The sequence below is a fragment of the Meles meles genome, chromosome 5, assembly GCF_922984935.1.
Source record: "Meles meles chromosome 5, mMelMel3.1 paternal haplotype, whole genome shotgun sequence".
NCBI classification, from domain to species: domain Eukaryota; kingdom Metazoa; phylum Chordata; class Mammalia; order Carnivora; family Mustelidae; genus Meles; species Meles meles.
The window spans coordinates 87,465,496-87,485,791 of NC_060070.1; the positions used below are offsets into that span (position 1 = coordinate 87,465,496).

At 39.1% G+C, this 20,296-nt stretch overlaps 1 protein-coding gene across 1 annotated transcript in view; it reads left to right on the top strand.

Annotated features, from left to right (window-relative positions):
* DNAH8 (dynein axonemal heavy chain 8) overlaps positions 1-20,296 on the top strand; it is a 348,142-nt gene that overhangs the window by 81,639 nt on the left and 246,207 nt on the right. The window contains exons 18-22 of the mRNA XM_046005485.1: positions 5,161-5,296; positions 6,795-6,910; positions 10,859-10,965; positions 18,834-18,909; positions 19,847-20,042. Coding sequence (XP_045861441.1) covers positions 5,161-5,296; positions 6,795-6,910; positions 10,859-10,965; positions 18,834-18,909; positions 19,847-20,042 — 631 coding nt within the window. The remainder of the gene's footprint in view (positions 1-5,160; positions 5,297-6,794; positions 6,911-10,858; positions 10,966-18,833; positions 18,910-19,846; positions 20,043-20,296) is intronic.

Genomic DNA, 20,296 nt, shown 5'->3' on the forward strand with positions numbered 1-20,296 from the left:
AACAAAGCCAAAGTTGGTGGCATCACAATTCCGGACTTCAAGCTCTATTACAAAGCTGTCATCATCAAGACAGCATGGTACTGGCACAAAAACAGACACATAGATCAGTGGAACAGAATAGAGAGTCCAGAAATAGACCCTCAACTCTATGGTCAACTAATCTTCGACGAAGCAGGAAAGAACATCCAATGGAAAAAAGACAGCCTCTTCAATAAATGGTGCTGAGAAAATTGGACAGCCACATGCAGAAAAATGAAATTGGACCACTTCCTTACACCACACACGAAAATAGACTCCAAATGGATGAAGGACCTCAATGTGAGAAAGGAATCCATCAAAATCCTTGAGGAGAACGCAGGCAGCAACCTCTTCGACCTCAGCCGCAGCAACATCTTCCTAGGAACATCGGCAAAGGCAAGGGAAGCAAGGGCAAAAATGAACTATTGGGATTTCATCAGGATCAAAAGCTTTTGCACAGCAAAGGAAACAGTTAACAAAACCAAAAGACAACTGACAGAATGGGAGAAGATATTTGCAAATGACACATCAGATAAAGGGCTAGTATCCAAAATCTATAAGGAACTTAGCAAACTCAACACCCAAAGAACAAACAATCCAATCAAGAAATGGGCAGAGGACATGAACAGACATTTCTGCAAAGAAGACATCCAGATGGCCAACAGACACATGAAAAAGTGCTCCACGTCACTTGGCATCAGGGAAACACAAATCAAAACCACAATGAGATACCACCTCAAATCAGTCAGAATGGCTAAAATTAGCAAGTCAGGAAATGAGAGATGCTGGCGAGGATGTGGAGAAAGGGGAACCCTCCTCCACTGTTGGTGGGAATGCAAGCTGGTGCAACCACTCTGGAAAACAGCATGGAGGTTCCTCAAAATGTTGAAAATAGAACTACCCTATGACCCAGCAATTGCACTACTGGGTATTTACCCTAAACATACAAACGTAGTGATCCGAAGGGGCACATGCACCTGAATGTTTATAGCAGCAATGTCTACAATAGCCAAACTATGGAAAGAACCTAGATGTCCATCAACAGATGAATGGATAAAGAAGAGGTGGTATATATACACAATGGAATACTATGCAGCCATCAAAAGAAATGAAATCTTGCCATTTGCGACGACATGGATGGAACTAGAGGGTATCATGCTTAGTGAAATAAGTCAATCGGAGAAAGACAACTATCATATGATCTCCCTGATATGAGGACATGGAGAAGCAACATGGGGGGTTAGGGGGATAGCAGAAGAATAAATGAAACAAGATGGGATTGGGAGGGAGACAAACCATAAATGACTCTTAATCTCACAAAACAAACTGGGGGTTGCTGGGGGGAGGTGGGGTTGGGAGAGGGGGAGGGGGTTATGGACATTGGGGAGGGTATGTGCTATCATGAGTGCTGTGAAGTGTGTAAACCTGGCGATTCACAGACCTGTACACCTGGGGATAAAAATACATTATATGTTTATAAAAAAAAAATTGGAAGGGGAGGCAAACCATAAGAGACTATGGACTCTGAAAAACAACCTGAGGGTTTTGAAGGGTCAGGGGTGGGAGGTTGGGGGAACAGGTGGTGGATAATAGGGAGGGCACGTCTTGCATGGAGCACTGGGTGTTGTGCAAAAACAATGAATACTGTTATGCTGAAAAAATAAATAAATTGAAAAAAAAAGATACAAGAGGTGGAATTTTGAAGAGTGCTTTGCCAATCAATACGCGCCAGTCACTTGCATCAGACGGATCCATAGTCTAGTAATATGTGGGCTGCTCTTCCACAAACCTGTCATCAGGTGGGCCTTTATAATGAAGGCAGAGTAAGATTTATAATGACAGGGCAAGTCTGGTAATATTCTGGACAGAAGTAAGTTTTGGAAACACTACACGTACTGCTGATTTTTGTGGGAGGTTAGTGTGGGCCAGCTGGTGGTTTCAAACCATATTTGGGAACCAGGGATATTTGCAGTCAGGGAAGTGGTCCTTGACTTGGAGCATCTAACTGTGGTTTTAGGAGAGATTATGTTCTTTTTTTAAAAAGCTATCATCCACCGGCTTCACTTTGGATCCTTTGCTCCATGATGCTGAGCCTGGGACTCGGCAAAGTGCCTTTACCTTTGATAAATCTTTGCTGGCTTCCTTTTAGGCTTTGCCAATAGTGGTGATAGAAGGAGGTTGGAGGAGAAAGAAGAGACTTGCCCTTTCCCGCTTTTCTTCCTGTTCCCAATATAGTCACACAAATTTTCTTGGCTGCAGTGGCAGTTAATCCTAGGTCCTAGCTTTTTCCAGCCCTTCCAGAACTTGCTTCTTGTGCTTCTCCGATGTACCAACCCCACAAGGCCCCGCCCTGAGGCAGGAGCGCCAGCTGGGCAGCTCCCTCACTTCCCAGCTCCAGGTTCTAGAAGCTCCAGGTTCTAGAAACTCCAGCCTCTTGCATTTGCTCTTCCAGGTTCGGGAGCTGCTTCCTGAGGTAACTCTCCGTGTGACTTGTGTCCCCTTTTGCCTTTTTGAGTCCTTTAACAGTTGTTTAATCACTTCTCTATATTACGTTCTCTCATTCTGTCGGGTCGAATAGCTGGTGCGGCATCTGTTTTCCTGACTGAACCCTGACTGACATATCTGTATCTCGATAGGGACACAAAGGGAATAGAAAATCAGGGAAATGTGATCCAAGTTATGATAGGAAGACTGGTAAATACATCAAAGGGTATTAAAAGTTATTTCAACAAAATCAGCTTGGCTCCATAGAGACAGAAAGTAGATTGGTGGCTGCCAGGTCTGTGAAGATGGGCGAACGAGGAGGGACTGCTAATGGGTCTGAGAATTCTTTTTGGGGAGATGAAAATATTCTGGAAATAGCAGGGATGGTTGTACAGCTCTGTGAATATACTAAAAACCAATAAATTGTATACTCTACAAGGGTAATCTTTGTGGTATAGTGTTGTGAATTATATCTCATTTAAAAAAAAAAAAGAAAGAAAATTAGTTTGACGGTTTTCCATTCTGTCCCTGGACTGCCCTTCAGTTCAGGCTGCTCTTCACACAGTTCTGAGAAGGCTCGCGAGGAAGTTCCAACCTCTTTTCAAAATCTTGGTCCTCCAGATGGGCCCCAAATCCCACTCTTTCTTGCCCTCTTGGCAACCTTCCTCCCCCAGTCGTCTTCCCTCTCTTCTCGATCTTCATTTTCGTCCTCCACCAGACCCCTCCTACTAGCAGTCTAATATGTTCTATTGTCTTTTCCTTGCCAACAAACAAAAACCTTCCCATACCTCCCTTCATTTCTCATTCACAGCCAAACTTCCCATGCACGCTGCCTTCACTTTCCCATCTTTCATTTCCCATCTCCATCTGTGTTCCCCAGTTCCTGGCTCAGATTATTTCTGGCACAAATTAATATTTTTAATACCTTTATGGAGATATGATTCACACAACATAACAATGTACCCATTTAAAGTATACAGTCCAGTGGTTTTAGTGTATTTACAGAGTTGGGCAACCATCATCACAGTTTTAGAATATCTTTCATCTCAACCCTTCCAGCCCTGGATGACCACTAATCTGGGTTCTGCCTCTTTAGAGTTGTTTCTTTTTCCTGCTCGTCTGATGTGGCTCTCACCACTGTCATTCAGTGTTAACCACTGTGTTGAATTAACCAGAAAGAATGGAATGAATAGGTGATGGACCCAGGTGGGAAGAGCTGGCGCAGTGGGGAGGGCATCAGAGGGTATCTCCAGGTCAGAGGAGGAACACCACTTCTTCTGAGACTGAGAAAAGATGAGGGTGGGTTCAGATACACACAAAGTGGAATAAATGAGAGAGAGAGACTTAGAAGTAGCTCTCTCAATCCAGTAGTCAAGAAAGGAACATGCAAAGACAGTGCATGAGAAATATGGGACTTTCTGAGGCTTGTCTGTGTGGAGGTTTTTGCTTAGACAGGCTCAGATCCCCTTGCAGAAGTGAGTTTGAAGGCCCATGTTGGCTGCTCCCTTTTATTTTTCTCTTCCATAAAAGGTATGGACGTCATAGACATGTCAAAAGACCTGTTCAACCTCATAGGTCAGTTTTCTTTTCTGAATTTAATTAGTTCTTAATTTCTTCCCAAAGCCTATTAGAAAAGTTCAGAATGGCAAAGCCCTGGGTTTAAAATCAGACAACACTGGTTTCAAACTCCTGCCCTGTCCAGTTGCTATGTGACCTTGGACAAGTTGCTGATTCTTTGAGCCTCGGTTTTCTCATCTGTGAAATGGGGACAATGATATTACCTATCCCAAGTGGTTGTCATTTAATTAAATGGGTTATCACATGGGAAGCTCTTAAAAAGAGACCTGGCATAAATGAGCCTCATGCTCACTTTAAAACCTTATTTTGTTTGAATCTCAAAGCAACTCTTTGGATTGTCCTTTTTTGAAACCACTTCTCATTTTCAATATTTGACATCCTTATCTCTCTTGTTCTTCAGCTTTCTAAAAAAAATCTTTTTCTTTATTTCTTTCTTTGTTTTGTTTTTGTTTTTGTTTTTTAAGTAAACTCTATATTCAACTTGGAACTTGAACTCATGATCCCAAGGTTAAGAGCCTGTTCTACCTACTGAGCCAGCCAGGTGCCAGTCATCATATAAATGTGAATGTAGATTTTTACGTGTGATTGAGTCAGATAAAAGTCAAAGACTTTGAGTTTTTCTTTTTCTCTCTTCCTTTTCTTTACTTGGACCTTACAGCTGTGCCTTTAGCCATTGACAGTTTTGGATCTAAAACATTATGCTATTGGCAACTATCTCTAGTCATTTTCTTTTCTTCTTCTTCTTCTTCTTCTTTTTTTTTTTCAAGATTTTATTTATTTACTTGACACAGAGAGAGTGAGCAAGAGAAAGAGAAACAGAGAGCAAGCACAAGCAGGGGGAACAGCAGGCAGGGGAGAAGCAGGCTCCCTACTGAACAAGGAGCCTGCAGTGGGGCTTGATCCCAGGACCCTGGGATCATGACCTGAGCTGAAGGCAATCACTTAACCCACTGAGCCACCCAGGCACCCCCTCTAGCCATTTTCAAGTGATGTTAATTATACTTTTAGAGATTATATATTAATAGTTTTTACAGTATTTTTAAGCATCTGTAAATTAATAGTCATTGCCTTATTTAATAGACATACACAAAAGAATGGGCTGATATTCTAAACCACAAAAGTAAGCATGTGGAAGAAGCTGTCAAAGAACTTATATTAATATTTGAAAATATTTATGAAGTGAAGTACAGTGGGAAAACAGCAAAACCATTACCAGGTAATTTTGCTTCCTAATTACAGTGTTTGAGTTATGATATTATAATCACAAGAGTGATGGATATGTTCTCAAGTGCGTGCCTTCTGCTTAGCAGGTACCCAAATTCCAGACTCCCTGAAGGAAAATGTGTTCAGCATACACTACACCATTTGCACAAACTACTTAGGCACAGGGAACACTTTATGTCAGCTAGAGAATGGTGGGAATCAGATGCCAACCAAGGACCAATGTTGCAAACAAGTCTTAGGCCTGCTATGTTAATCTCTCTCTTTTTTCTTTTAGCACAGCATGCTAAAATGTCTGGAGACATTTTTGGTTGTCATATAGCAGAGGGGATGCTACTGGCATCTAGTGGGTAGAGCTCAGGGATGCTGCTGAACATTCTTTAGTGCACAGAACAGCCTTCCATAACCAAGAATGTCAGTAGTGCTAAGACTAAGAAATTATGAGCTTAAATAACTATCCACAGCCTTGGAACTAGAGGGTATTATGCTAAGCAAAATAAGTCAATCAGAGAAAGATAATTGTCATATGATCTCACTGATATATGGAATTTAAGAAAGAAAGCAGAGGATCAAAGGAGAAGGGAGGGAAAAATAAAATAAGACAAAATCAGAGAGGGAGAAAAACTGCTAGAGACTCTTAATCATAGGAAACTAACTGAGGGTTGCTGGAGGGGAGGGGGATGGGGAATGGGGTAACTGGGTGATGGACATTAAGGAGGGCATATGATATTATGTAAGACTGATGAATTACTGAATTCTATCTCTGAAACCAATAATATCTATAAGTTAATTAATTAAATTTAAATTTAAAAAGTATCCATGGCCTGTCTTATTTCTCTTTGAGTTTTTCTACTTAGTTTAATTAGTTTAATTAATTAATTAGAATTAGTTTAATTCTACTTAGTTTAATTAGTTTTCTACTTAGTTTAATTAAATGGTGTAGCTTTCTTCAGAAGTGTCAAAAACTCCAATTAGCTCATTAAGTTAAAATACTCAAAAGGTAAACACATATTTTATTTATTTTATTTTTGATTTTTATTTATTTGACAGAGAGAGAGAGCACAAGCAAGGGGAGCAGCAGAGGGGGAGGGAGAAAAAGACTCCCCACTGAGCAGGGAGCCCTACGTGGGGCTTGATCCCAGGACCCTGAGATCATGACCCAATCTGAAGGCAGACACTTAACACTTTGAGCCACCCAGGCACCCTGACACATATTTTGGAAAGATAATATATAAAGTCCACTTAAAATCTTTCTTAATTCTGTATACCAAGAAGGAGTATATTTAAAGAGTATTTCTTAGTAGAATTGCAATTCTGTTGAGATGCGTGATTTAAATTGAATTCAAAGATGATTCCTACTGAAACAAGTCTTACATATTTAGATTAAAAACTTTTAAAGAAGGGGTTTCCTAAGAAGATTTGGGTATGTGGAATAAACTAAATGCTCAACATCAAATATCATATATATATACATTTTTGTTTTTTATCTGTAGAACAGAGGAAACATGTTGTTTTTGGAAGTGAAACAGAAGAAGGTGAAAGCACTGATTATGAGGCTAATATCATTCCTGAGGTGGATGTCAATGAAAAAGAAGATGAATTTAAGAAGGTATTTATTATGACATGACTTCATGCAGTTTAGCTGAATTATGACTCCTTGGGTCCTAGATGACCCCAAATGAGGCTTCCTCTAGGCAGTTCTGCAACCTACGTGTATGGACTTATAACCAATCTGGATTTATTACAAAATCTAGAAAATGTAATTTTTGATTCTACATTGTAGGATCTGGCAAGACCTAGCCATCCTTCTAGTTTTCCCCAACACCATCAACTTTTAAGGCGATTCATCAATACAGTTTATAAACTCATCTCCCTGTATTGTGATCAGCCATGTTTTCTTATACAGTAAATGTCATACTTCTGGGGCTGTAGTGCCAGTCCATCTGACCCAAGAGTGGAGAACTCTGTTTTCAGTTACTGTGTTTAATTGAGTTTCCTATCTTGCAAGGCCAAATTTTGATTCACTTGGGCCCAAAGATCTGCATTTTTTACTAGCATCCCTGGGATAACCTGTGGACTCCCCTCCAGGAGAAACCCAGTGTGGACAGATTTTCATGTTGTGTTGAGAATGAAGGTTGACAAGGACATATGGGGTTTCTTGTTCCTTTTTAGGCCTCACCTTTCTGGTCATGCACAGTTCTGAATGCCACTCCCACATTTGCGCTAATCCCTACTTTCTCCTCCTCCTTCCAGTTTTCTTTTAATCCCTCATCTTCTTTTACTTCTTCTATTTTGCACACTTTTACACCTCTAACGAACACTGTAATACAGTTTTGGAAATAATCAGCACACATCTGATCCACTTTCACCTTTTGGCTCAAGAAGGATATCACCAATGGATAGAAAAGCACTTCCCCGCCACTGAGACTAGATTTTAGCTGTAGATTTCTTCTCAGTACCGTGCTTCAGGTGGCCATTATCAAGTGGCAGGAGGCAGCAGGAGAGAGGAAGTGTATGCCCCTGCTAGCAGTCCTCCTTTTCCAATTGCATTCCCATTGACACTGGCTGGGGTCCTTAGACCAAGGCTGATGATCATCAGAGTCTCTTGAATTTGGGGATCACTTGGAGCTGCATGAGTGCTGTCACCCCTCAAATCCATCGTCCTCCACATTGCTGCCAGAATGGTCTCTCTAACGTAAAAATCGGACTATGTCATGTCCGTGTTTTAGCCTGATAATTCACCAGCACTGATCCTGTTCCTCTTTGCTCGGGTCTAACTCTGCCTTCTGACCCAACTCAAACTGGCTGGTCGTCCCAGGGGACGTAGAAGGGTGTAGAAGCAGAGAGGAACACAGAAGCAAAGAGGAACAGAGCCTGGGCCTGGAGGTGTGACTCACTGTGCTAGCAAGACATGGTGCCCAGATCCCTGCCCAGGCTCAGTATTTGTCCTGTGCTCTAACCAAAAAAGTTGGCAACACCTCTGGGGGGAAAAAAGGCCTTAGAGAGAGGGGCAAACCATGGTCCCAGGGTGGTGGAAATTTCATCCCATATATTTTGGTATTGTACATTTTAATTTTTTTAAAATTATTTTATTTATTTGACAGACAGAGAGAAATCACAACTAGGCAGAGAGGCAGGCAGAGAGAGAGGAGGAAGCAGGCTCCCCGCAGAGCAGAGAGCCCAATGTGGGCCTTGATCCCAGGACCCTGGGATCATGACCTGAGCCGAAGGCAGAGGCTTTAACCCACTGAGCCACCCAGGCGCCCTGTACATTTTAATTTTTTAAAAAGATTTTATTTATTTATTTGAGAGAGAAAGAGCACAAGCAGGGTGAAGGGCAGAGGGAGAAGCAGATTCCCCACCAAGCAGAGAGCCTGAGGTGGGGCTCAATCCTGGGACTCCAGGATCATGACCTGAGCTGAAGGCAGATGCTTAACCAACTGAGCCACCTGGGTGCCTTTGTTGCCACCTTTAGAGTGGCAGGTTCTCACCCTGCCGCTTGCACTAAGTTCCCTGGGCCCTGAAGTTTTGTGCAGGGAGGTCTTGAATGGTCCCTAACATTGGGGCATGTGGCTGCTAGTGTATCATATATGGATGCTTTCAATTTTTTCCTTTAGATTTGTTAATATTTGCTTTATATATTTTGATGCTCCTGTTGGGTGCATCTACATTCATAAATGTCCTATCTTCTTGCTGGGTTGACTCCTTTTATCATTACGTAATGCCATTCTTTGTCTTTTTATACAGTCTTTGTTTTCAAGTGTGTTTTGTCTGATCTGAGCAGGTACTTCAGCTTTATTTTCATTTCCATTGCACGAAAGATCTTTTTCCATCCTTTAACTTCCAGTCTGTGTGTGATTTACTTCTGAAATGAGTCTCCTATGGGCAGCATGTAGATGGGTCTTATTTCTTTATCCAGTCAGCTAGTCTGTGTCTTTTGTTTGGAGAATTTAGTCCTTTTCATTTCAAGTAATTGTTGATAAGTATATAATTATTGCCATTTTGTTCATTGCTTTCTGGCTATTTTTGTTTTCTATTTGTTCCTTTCTTCTCTTGTAATCTGATGACTTTGTTTACTGTTACGTTTAGATTCTTTTCTCATTTTCTTCTGCGTATTAAGTAAAAGTTTTCATTTTGTGATTACTCTGAGGGTCACATAAAATATCCCATTTAAATAGCAGTCTTTTAAAAATTGATAGCCACTCCATTTAAGCACATTTAAAAACTTTATTTTTTTCTTCCCCACCTCTAGTTTTTATAGTTTTGGTGACACATTTTATATCTTTTTATTTTATACTTCCTTTAACTATTAAAATTTTAGCTAATTTTACTTTTATCTTTTAACTTTCATGCTTGCTTTATAAGTCATTTGTTCACTATCTTTGTCATATGTTTACTTTTTCCAGTGAGATTTTACTTTCATATGTTTTGTTATTATTAATTAGTGCCATTTTTTTTATCATAAAGAAATCCCTTTAACAATTCTTTAGGGCCAGTGTAGGTGATGGACTTCTTTAGCTTTTGCTTATCTGGAAGGCTATGAATCTCTCCTTAAATTCTAAATGATAATCTTGCCACTTGCCACATAGAGAATTCTTGTTTGGAAGTTTTTTTTTTTTTTCTTTCAGCACTTTGAATGTGCCATACTACTTCCTTCTGGCCTATAACGTTTCTGCTGAAAAATCTGTTGATTGCCTTATGGGGTTTCCCCTTGTATGTGAAACATTGTTTTTCTCTTCTCACTTTTAGGATTATCTCTTAAATTATCCTTAACTTTTATCATTTTAATTGCAATGTGTCTGGGTGTGGATCTCTTTGGATTCATCTTCGTTGGAACTCTGGGTTTTGTGCATGTGGATGCCTGATTCCTTCTTCAGACTAGGGAGTTTTTAGCCTTTATTTCTTTAAGCCATTTTTCTGGCTCTTTTTCTCTCTCTCTTCTCCTTCGTGGTTCCCTATAAGCACTTTTACCACTTGATGTTAAAGGTCCCTCAAGATATTTTCACTTTCTTAATTATGTTTTCACTTTGCTGCTTTGTCTGGGTGAGTTCCATTACTTTGTCTTCCAGCTCACTGATTTGTTCTTTTACTTCACTCAGCCTGCTATTGAACCCCTCTAGTGTATTTTTCAGTTCAGTTATAACTTATCTTTGGCTCTTTCTTTCTTTCTTTTTTAAGATTGTATTTATTTATTTGAGAAAGAGAGAGAGCACAAGCAGAGGGAGAAGGAGGCAGAGGGAGGGGGGAAGCAGGCTCTCCACTGAATAAGGAGACTGATATGGGGCTCAGTCCCTGGACCCTGGGATCATGACCTGAGCCAAAGGCAGATGCTTAACTGACTGAGCCACCCAGGTGTTCCTCTTCAGTACTTTCTTGTATTTTCTCTCTCTTTGTTGATGTTCTCCTCACTGTGTTCATCCTTCTCTCAGTGGTGGGTAGGCCTGATACTCAGTCTGGCTGTAGGACATGTCTGTGACTTCTCTGATACATTGGTGGGTGGGAAAGCTTCCTATGCCACCATCTTGAACCCAACTCTCAATATGATTTTTTGTTACAGGAATGTAAAGAGGTCTATGCTTTTTTCTCTCATCAATTACTAGACAGTCTTCAAAAAGCTACACGGTTATCTTTGGACACAATGAAAAGAAGAATATTTGTTTCAAGGCAAGTAGAAAATAAGCTAAGGTCTGGCAATACTATCATAACATAATACTAATAGTACCTCTTATTTTTATTACTTTAAAAATTTTAAAATTTAAAATATCACATTTATGAAAAGACTGTATGAAAATATGTGTGATACTTCAAGAACGGTGAGTGATCAAATGAACAACCATGTTCCTGACACCCAGGCCAAGACAAAGAACATTGGACACTATCAGTCCCTTTACCAGTCCTTTCTCTGCTCACCTAAAGGTAACCACTATCCCAAATTCATGTTTATTATTGTCTTGGTTTTCCTTATACCTTACCATATGTTTGTATCCCTAATCAATGTATCATTTAATTTTTCCTGTATGTGAACTGTGTTCAGTATTATGTTTTTGAGATTCATCTTTGTTGATATACTTTATTATACACAATCTGTTTATTCTACTGGTGATGGTCATTTGGGTTGTTTCCAGTTCAAGCTATTCTAAATAAGGCCTCTATGAACATTTTTGTACCTGTCTCTTTCTACACTTGCTAAGAAGGAAGAGTTGGGCCCTGGAGTATGTGCATACCTCATTTTACCATGTGATGTCCAACACGAGAGTCCCCAGGGTTCTTCATTCTTGCACACAGTTGGTAGGTTAAACTAAAAAATTCTTGCCAGCAAGGGGGTGTGAAGTTGTATCTCACTGGGATTTAAATGATCATTTTCTTCATTAATAATGAGCTTGAACTTGTTTTCATGTGTATGAACCATTTGTGCCTTCTTTCCCTTGAAATTTATGTTCTATTCTTTCTCTTGTCTTATCTTATCTCAACCTGGTTTCTCTTTCTTCCCTTTTTTCCCTCCTTCATTTCTTTCTTTTTTGCCCATTTTTCTGTTGGATTGGACTTATTCATGGATGTTCTCAGTATTTTACTTTATTGATGATAATATAGCAGATATCTTCTCCCTCCTGTGCATCTCTTTTCATTCTTTTTATGCTATCTTTTACTGAGTTTAGAGTATTCAAGTTTATCAATCTTTTCTTTAAAATATTCAAATTCATTGATCTTTTTCTTGTGATTTTTATGTCTTTGAAAAGAAATCATTCCTTACCTCATAATGTCTTCTAAAATTTTATACTATTGTCTTTTATATTTAGGCATTTAATCCACATGGTATTGATTTTTGTGTTTAATATGAGGTAGGAGATCAATATATTTTTTTCACATGGTTAATTGAGCAAATGAAAGTTGTTGAAAATATTACTTTTCTCATTGAGAGATTTATTTATTTATTTATTAAAGACTTCGTTTATTTGGAGGAGAGAGAGAGATGGTGAGAGAGCACAAGCAGGGAGAGGGACAGAGGGAGACAGAAAAACAGACTATCTGCTATGGTGGAGCCTGACTCAGGGCTCGAATCCTGGGATCCTGATATCATGACCTGAGCCAAAGACAGGTGCTTAACTGACTGAGCCATCCAGGTGCCCCAGGAGAGTCATTTAAATGACACTGAATCTCTAGATCAATTTGGGAGAATTAACATCCTTACAGTATTGAGTCTTCCATCCAGAATTATGGATTACCTCTCCATTTAAGTTTTCTTTACTATTTCTCAATGATGTTTTATAATTCTCTGTGTAAAAGTCTTGCACATTTTTGTTAGATTTATTCATTGACTATTCATGGCTGAATTTTAATTTATTAAAATCAAATAAATAAAATTTATTTAAATTAATTATTTAATTATTAATGTCGATCATTTAATTATTAAGATTTAAATAAATTTAATTTATTTAAATTAATTTAAATAAATTAATCACACTGTTATAATCTCCCACTGTGTTGTGAACACATTGGCAAATTGACAAATTTTCCCTCTCTTTTGGTCAGTTCTTGTTTTATGTGCTTTAAGCCTATGCTTAAAGGTGTATAAAAAGTCATAGTAGTTAAATCTGTTTAGAACATTGTATTTTTAATTTTTATTTTATTCCTTTATGTTTGTTAATCTTAACTCCTCAAATTCTTTTTTTTTTTTTTTAGATTTTATTTATTTATTTGACAGAGATCACAAGTAGGCAGAGAGGCAGGCAGAGAGAAGAAGGGAAGCAGGCTCCCTGCTGATCAGAGAGCCTGATGCGGGGCTCGATCCCAGGACCCTGGGATCATGACCTGAGCCGAAGGCAGAGGCTTTAACCCACTGAGCCACCAGGTGCCCCTCAAATTCTTTTTAGTTTGTTATTAATTTTACTTTACCAGCTTTTTTGGTATATTGCTTTTTAAGCCTTTGTTTAAATTTTACTGTACAGCTTTTGTTGTATTTCTTAAAAGATTATTTTTTGAAAGATTTTATTTATTTATTTGAGAGAGAGATAAGAGAATGAGAGAGAGAGAACATGAGAGGAGAGAGGTTAGTGGGAGAAGCAGACTCCCTGCCGAACAGGGACCCTCATCTGGGACTCAATCCTGGGACTTCAGGATTATGACCTGAGCCGAAGGCAGTCACTTAACCAACTGAGTCACCCAGGTACCCGTTCCTGATTATTTTTATTCAATCTGATTATCTCTGCTTTTAAATAGAGTGTAATTTGTTTACATTTTTGGGTGATTTTTTTCATGTAGCTATACTTAATTTTTGACATTTCAGTTTGTGTCTTCTTTTAGCATCTGTTTTCTTTGGTTTATTTCATTACCTCCGTTATCTTTGGGATAGATAATATTTTCCTTCCCATATTTCAGTTTTTAAAGTAGTTACCCTTAAATTGAGAATACATATGTTTTGCTCCAGTTTTTTAAAAAATACAATCTATGGTTTTTCAGTTTTCTAGTCTTATTTCTAACTACAAAGGACTTGGCATGCTTTACTTACTGAACTGTATCTACCTTGTTATTGCTGCTTGATGGTTTCATTTTACCTTTTTTTAAACAAGAATACTGGCATATTTTATTAAAATCTCCAGATTCTTCTGTATTTCTTATATCCCACTGGTTCCTTAGTCAGGGTATATGAGGGGTAAACTCTCTTATTCTTCATTTTAAGTCTGAAAAAAATTTTTTTTGTTGTTTTTTCTTCTTTTTTTGCTTTCATACTCTCATGACAGTTAGGCTGGATAAAAAATTCTTGTTTGTCTCTTGGCATTTTGAAAGCATTTCATTTTTTTTTCTGACTTATATTGTTGCTGATACGAAGTCCACAGTAAGTCCAAGTGAAAATTATTTTTTAATCCTTGATGTTCTGTAGTTTTCTTTCCCTGTGTGGATTTGTCTTTACTTAGTCCTGCTTTGTTCTCAGTGTACACTTTCTATTCAAGGGTGTATAGCATTCCTCATCCTGGAAAATCCTCAGCAATTTCCTCTTCAGATGTTTCTTCTGGGACGTTCCTTTCATTCTCTTCTGATAGAACTCCTAGCAGTTGAATGTTGAATAGATTAGCCCCATGGTTAATTGTTCCAACCAGGACACCCTTTTGAGTGAAGGGACACTATCCAGATGAAATGTCAGGACAGATTTAACCTGGAACTGTCCTGGGCACACTGGACATGCAGTCATCTCAAATCTTGGGGCTTTTGGTCTGTCCCCTTGTCTCCTAACTCCTTTGTTATATGTTTTGTCTTTTTGCCTTTCTGGGCTACATTATGAGCAAGTATTTCTCTTTCTAGTCTAAAGATGATCTGATCAATTGCATCTTAAATATCTCAATTATTACTTGTTCATTTGCAAAATGCAAAAAATAATCACAGGATCTGCCTCACATAGTTAATGTGAGCATGGAATATGTTAATTCGTGGAAAGTGTTTGGAAAAGTGCCTGGCATACATTAAGCATTCAATAAACGTTACATTTCTTTATCTTTTTTCTTACCTTGTCCTTATTTTTTTATGTTTTTATTTTTTATTGTGTTCAGTAAGCCATTATAGTACATAATTGGTCATTGATGCAGGGTTCAACGATTCATTAGTTAAATGTAACACTCAGTGCTCATCGTAGCACATGCTCTCCTCAATACCCATGACCCTGTTGCCCTCTTCCCTCATTCCCCTCTGAAACCTCCAGATTGTTTTTCAATGTCCATAGTCTCATGGTTCATCTCCCTCTCTGATTTCTCCCCCTTTGGATTTCCTTCCCTTCCCTTATGGCCCTCTGTGCTATTGCTTATGTTCCACATATGAATGCAACCATATGATAATTGTCTCTCTCTGTTTGACTTACTTCACTTAACATAATCCCCTCTGGTTCCGTCCGTGTCGATGGAAATGGTGGGTATTCATCATTTATGATGGCTGAATAATATTCCATTTTATATATGGACCACATCTTCTTTATCCATTCATCTCTTAAAGAGCATATCGGTTCCTTCCACAGTTTGGCTATTGTGGACATTGCTCCTATGAACATTGGGGTGCACATGCCCCTTCTTTCCACTATGTTTCTATTTTTGGGATAAATACCCAGTAGTTCAATTGCTGGGTCATAGGGTAGCTCTATTCTTAACATCTTGAGGAACCTCCATACTGTTTTCCAGAGTGGCTGCACTAACTTGCATTCCCACCAACAGTGTAAGAAGGTTCCCCTTTCTCCACATCCTTGCCAACATTTGTGTTTCCTGTCCTAAAAATTTTGGCCATTCTAACTGGCATAAGGTGGTATCTCATTGTGGTTTTGATTTATATTTCCCTGATGGCTAGTGATGTTGAGCATTTTTTCATGTGTCTGTTAGCCATTTGTATGTCTTTTTTTTTTTTTTTGAGAAGTGTCTGTTCATGCCTTCTGCCCAATTTTTGACTGGGTTATCAGTTTTTTGAGTGTTGAGTTTGAGAAGTTCTTTATAGATCTTAGATGTCACCCCTTTATCTGTAATGTCATTTGCAAATATCTTCTCCCATTCTGTGGGTTGCCTCTTTGTTTTGTTGAGTATTTCCTTTACTGTGCAGAAACTTTTTAACTTGAACAAGTCCCCAAAATTCATTTTTGCTTTTGTTTCACCTGTCTTTGGAGACATGTCTTGAAAGAAAGTACTGTGACTGATGTTGAAGAGGTTACTGCCTATGTTCCCCTCTAGGATTTTGATGGATTCCTATCTCACATTGAGATCTCTCATCCATTTTGAGTTTATCTTTGTGTATGGTGTAAGGGAATGGTCCAGGTTCATTCTTCTATATGTAGCTGTCCAATTTTCCCAGTACCACTTACTGAAGAGACTGTCTTTTTTCCATTGGATATTTTTTTCCTGATTTGTCAAAGATTGGTTGACCATAGAGTTGAGGGTCCATTTCTGGAGTCTCTGTCCTGTTCTACTGGTCTATATATCTGTTTTTGTGCCAGTACCATGCTGTCTTGGTGATTGCAGCTTTGTAATGTAGCTTGAAGTCAGACAACGTGATGCCCCCCACTTTGTTTTTCTCTTTCATCCTTCCCTTGGTCATTAGGGGTCTTTTCTGGTTCCATACAAATTTTAGAATTTTTTTGTTTCAGCTCTTTGAAAAATGCCAATTTTTTCCCCAATGGTATTTTAATAGGGATGGCTTTGTAAATATCTTTGGGGAGGATAGACATTTTAACAGTGTTTATTCTTCCAATCCACATCAATAAAAGAGAAGAATCATATGATCCTCTCAATTGATGCAGAAAAGCATTTGACAAAATACAAGTTCCGTTCCTGATTAAAACTCTCCAGAATATAGGGATAGAAGGAGTATTCCTCAATATCATAAAAACCATCTATGAAAAGCCCAGAGTGAACATCATTATCAATGGATCAGGAACACGACAGGGATGCCCACTCTCACCACTGTCGTTCAACATAGTACTAGAAGTCCTAGCTTCAGCAATCAGACAACAGAAAGAAATGAAAGGCATCCAAATTGGCAAAGAAGTCAAACTCTCCCTCTTTGCAGATGACATGATACTTTATGTGGCAAATCCAAAAGACTGCACCCCCAAATTACTAGAACTTATACAGCAATTCAGCAATGTGGCAGGATACAAAACCGATGCACAGAAATCAGTTGCTTTTCTGTATAGAAATGTACAGAAATCTAACAATGTAACTCTAGAAAGAGAAATTAAGGAATCAGTTCCATTCACAATAGCAACAAAAACCATAAGGTACCTAGGAATAAACCTAAATAAAGACATAAAGTATCTATATTTTCTGTCTATATACATAAGAGTATATACATGAAAGAAATTGAGGAAGACACAAAAAGATGGAAAAATATTACCTTATCTTTAAATAGTATCCATCTCTTTTTAAGTTACTGAATGATCTATGTGCTGTTCACGGCCTCTGTTGCTTCAGATGTTTATACTTTATAAAACTCTTTCTTGCTCTGGGATTCTGCCCTTTTAAATACAGTTTACGCTTGTCTTATTGCTGCACCTTGAATTTCACATGAGACTATGAATTAGAGGTTTTCCCCCTTTATTTGCTTGCTTTTGGTTCAAAGACTTCTTTGCTATAATAAGTTTATCTGGGAACCAATGGTCCTGCATCCTAAAGCGAGTCTTCACATTGAAGGCTTTGTGTTTCTTATGACACCCCCCACCCCCATCTGCTTGCGTATAAAGGCAGGTGTAGTTTTTCAGTAATTTCCCAGCACATGAAACCTACACATTGATCTTAAGAAGAGACCTATTTTATCATCTTGAAAAGATTCTCTGTGTACCTGGGAGGATTCATGGGAAAAATCACCTACGCCTGGTCATAAAATTTGTGGATTTCTAGAATCAAAGGGAAAACCCTGTAAGCATCCAAACAACAGGGTGTTACTTGAAAACTAGATTAAGGGCAGAACCCTCTTCTGAAAGTAGAAACATAGGAGCCAACAAAACAGTATTTGTAGAGTGTGAGAGAATGAAATTGTAATTCAAGTGGACAGCATTTCTTGCTATGGAGAGCAATAAAACATGGATAATAATTTTGTCTGGGAGGGGGACAGAGGTCAAGGCAGATGGAGATAACCAAACTAGTTTGCAGCTCTGATGTTTGTTCTTCATTATTTGTACTCGTGTGTCTGTATGTACTTCTGTCTGAGCATGAATATGTAGTTTAAAAAAACAATTTTAGGGGTGCCTCAGGTTATGATCTCAGGGTGGTGAGATCGATTCCCATTTCAGGCTCCGTGCCCAGCATGGAGCCTGCTTAAGATAGTCTCTTCTTCTGCCTCTTCCCTGCACTTCTCTCTCTAAAAGAAAAACAAACAAACAAAAAACCAAAATCTAAAAAACAAACAAACACACAGTTTTGGAAGGCTTTGACCAGAATTCTTCTGTGTAATCTTGCAAAAAAGTGTATATAAAAATACAAAATACATGAAGGTATTTTTTTGTTTTTGGTGGTGATCTTGTCTGGCATCTGTTACAGGGCAGGAACAAGATGTGCTTTTATTAATTTTTAAAAAGATTGTATTTATTTATCTGATAGAGAGAGCAAAAGAGAGAGAGCCCGCAAGCGGGGTGGGTGGGGGGAGCAGTGGCGGGGAGGAGGTGGAGAGGGGCAAGCGGATTTCAGGCTGAATGGGGAGCCTGATGTGGGGTTCAATTTCAGGACCCTGGGATCATAACCACAGCCAAAGTCAGATGTTTAACTGACTGAGTCACCCAGGCGGCCCTGGGATATGCTTTTAATAAACAATATTAAATGGTTATTACTGAGAAAGAGCAACATAAAAATGCTAGAAAATGTATGGGACACTAATATTTCACTTCTAATAATTTTAAAGCATTATGTTTTCTTAGTTCTCTGAAATGTATGGTTTCATTGTAAGTAACATTCCCCATGTAATTTGGTATTTTGAAAATGGTCTTTATTTTTAGGATCGAAAATGGTAGCAGAACCAAGCTTTTATGAAATTTCAGGTTAAGTTTTATAAGTTAAATGTCCATCTTCTTCCAGCCACCATGGACGAAGGCGATCAAAAGATATTATTTCCTTTATAAAAACTGAAGTACATCTAGCAATTCCGAATGTGGTAAGTATAATTAAATATTCACATTAATACAGTGATATTTTGATAGTTTTTTTATTTAGAATAACTGTTTGGCTCTATGTCTTTTTAGCTCCACCAGTATTTAATGAAAAGCAGAACATTATTTTAATCTATTATAAACAATTACTCTGCATAGTTCTTGATGTATTGACAGTTGGCATAAGAGAGGAGTTAAGCATCTAGTCAGCCGTCAGTCAGCAAGTACTCTAAAAATAGTCTTGCTTTTTCTTTCTTCAAGCATTAAATGATCTGAACAGTCCACCTCAGAAGTCCAGATCCCTACCCCCCCAGCATACAACCGTGAGGTAACCAAGAATGGCAGAAGAGAAAGAAAGAAAGGACCTATGACCCGAGCACAGGGACACTTATGCCTTCTCCTGGCATGTGTTTCTACCACCGTCCCAGCTGCCCCTTGGCATTTGGACCTCCAGGTCACACAGGCTGACTGGGGTCCATTTTGTGATGTGCCATGGGATAAGGAAAGGCAGGAACAATCCATGACTCATCTCCCACCTTTGACACCAACTCAGTTTGGGGTCCTGGAGGAAAGCTTCTGGTCTTATTTGGCACATTTCAAAGAACTGAGGTCAAAACCTTGGTGGTATAGCTTCTTCAGTCACTTTGCTTCCTGGGCTCCACACAGAGTCCACAATTTCTGGCTGCATCCAGAAATGTCCCTCACAGGGAAAGGATGACAAGGACGAGTGCTTGACCTGTTTAGCCTGCAGGAAATGACAGAATGGGCAAACCTCAGGGTAGAGAAAATCCACAGCCTATCCTCCTCTAACAGCCCTCTCCTCGGAGCAGCCTTCCACTGGGCCAGCTGGGGTTTTCCTACAGTGGGGGATGATCTGGTGAGACACAGAGGAATGGGTGGTACTTGGCGCCACTACCAGGAGCCCAATTCTTCCCTCCACAGGTAATGATTCCTAGTTTGGATGACATTCAACAAGCCATCAATCGGATGATCCAGCTCACCTTGGAGGTCAGCAGAGGAGTGGCTCACTGGGGGCAACAGCAGACCCGTTACATCAAGCCTGGCATCACCAGTCCCAGCCGTACTGCGGCTGATGTGACCCCTGTAAACGCAGTGAAACCGGCAAAGAAGGAAGAGAGTAAGAACGTTAAAACAAATCTCAGATGAATAGAATCTTAGAATTGTAAGAACTAGTCAGTGGTCTTTATGATTCTTCTGGGTATGACAGCATGTAGATTTTTAAAATTTTAATTCCAGTGTAACTAACATATGGTATTATATTAGCTTCAGGTGTATAAGATAGTGATTCAACACTTCCATATATTACTCAGTGCTCATCAAGATAAGTAGACACTTGATCCCTTTCACCTGTTTCCCCCAGCCCCCCGCCCC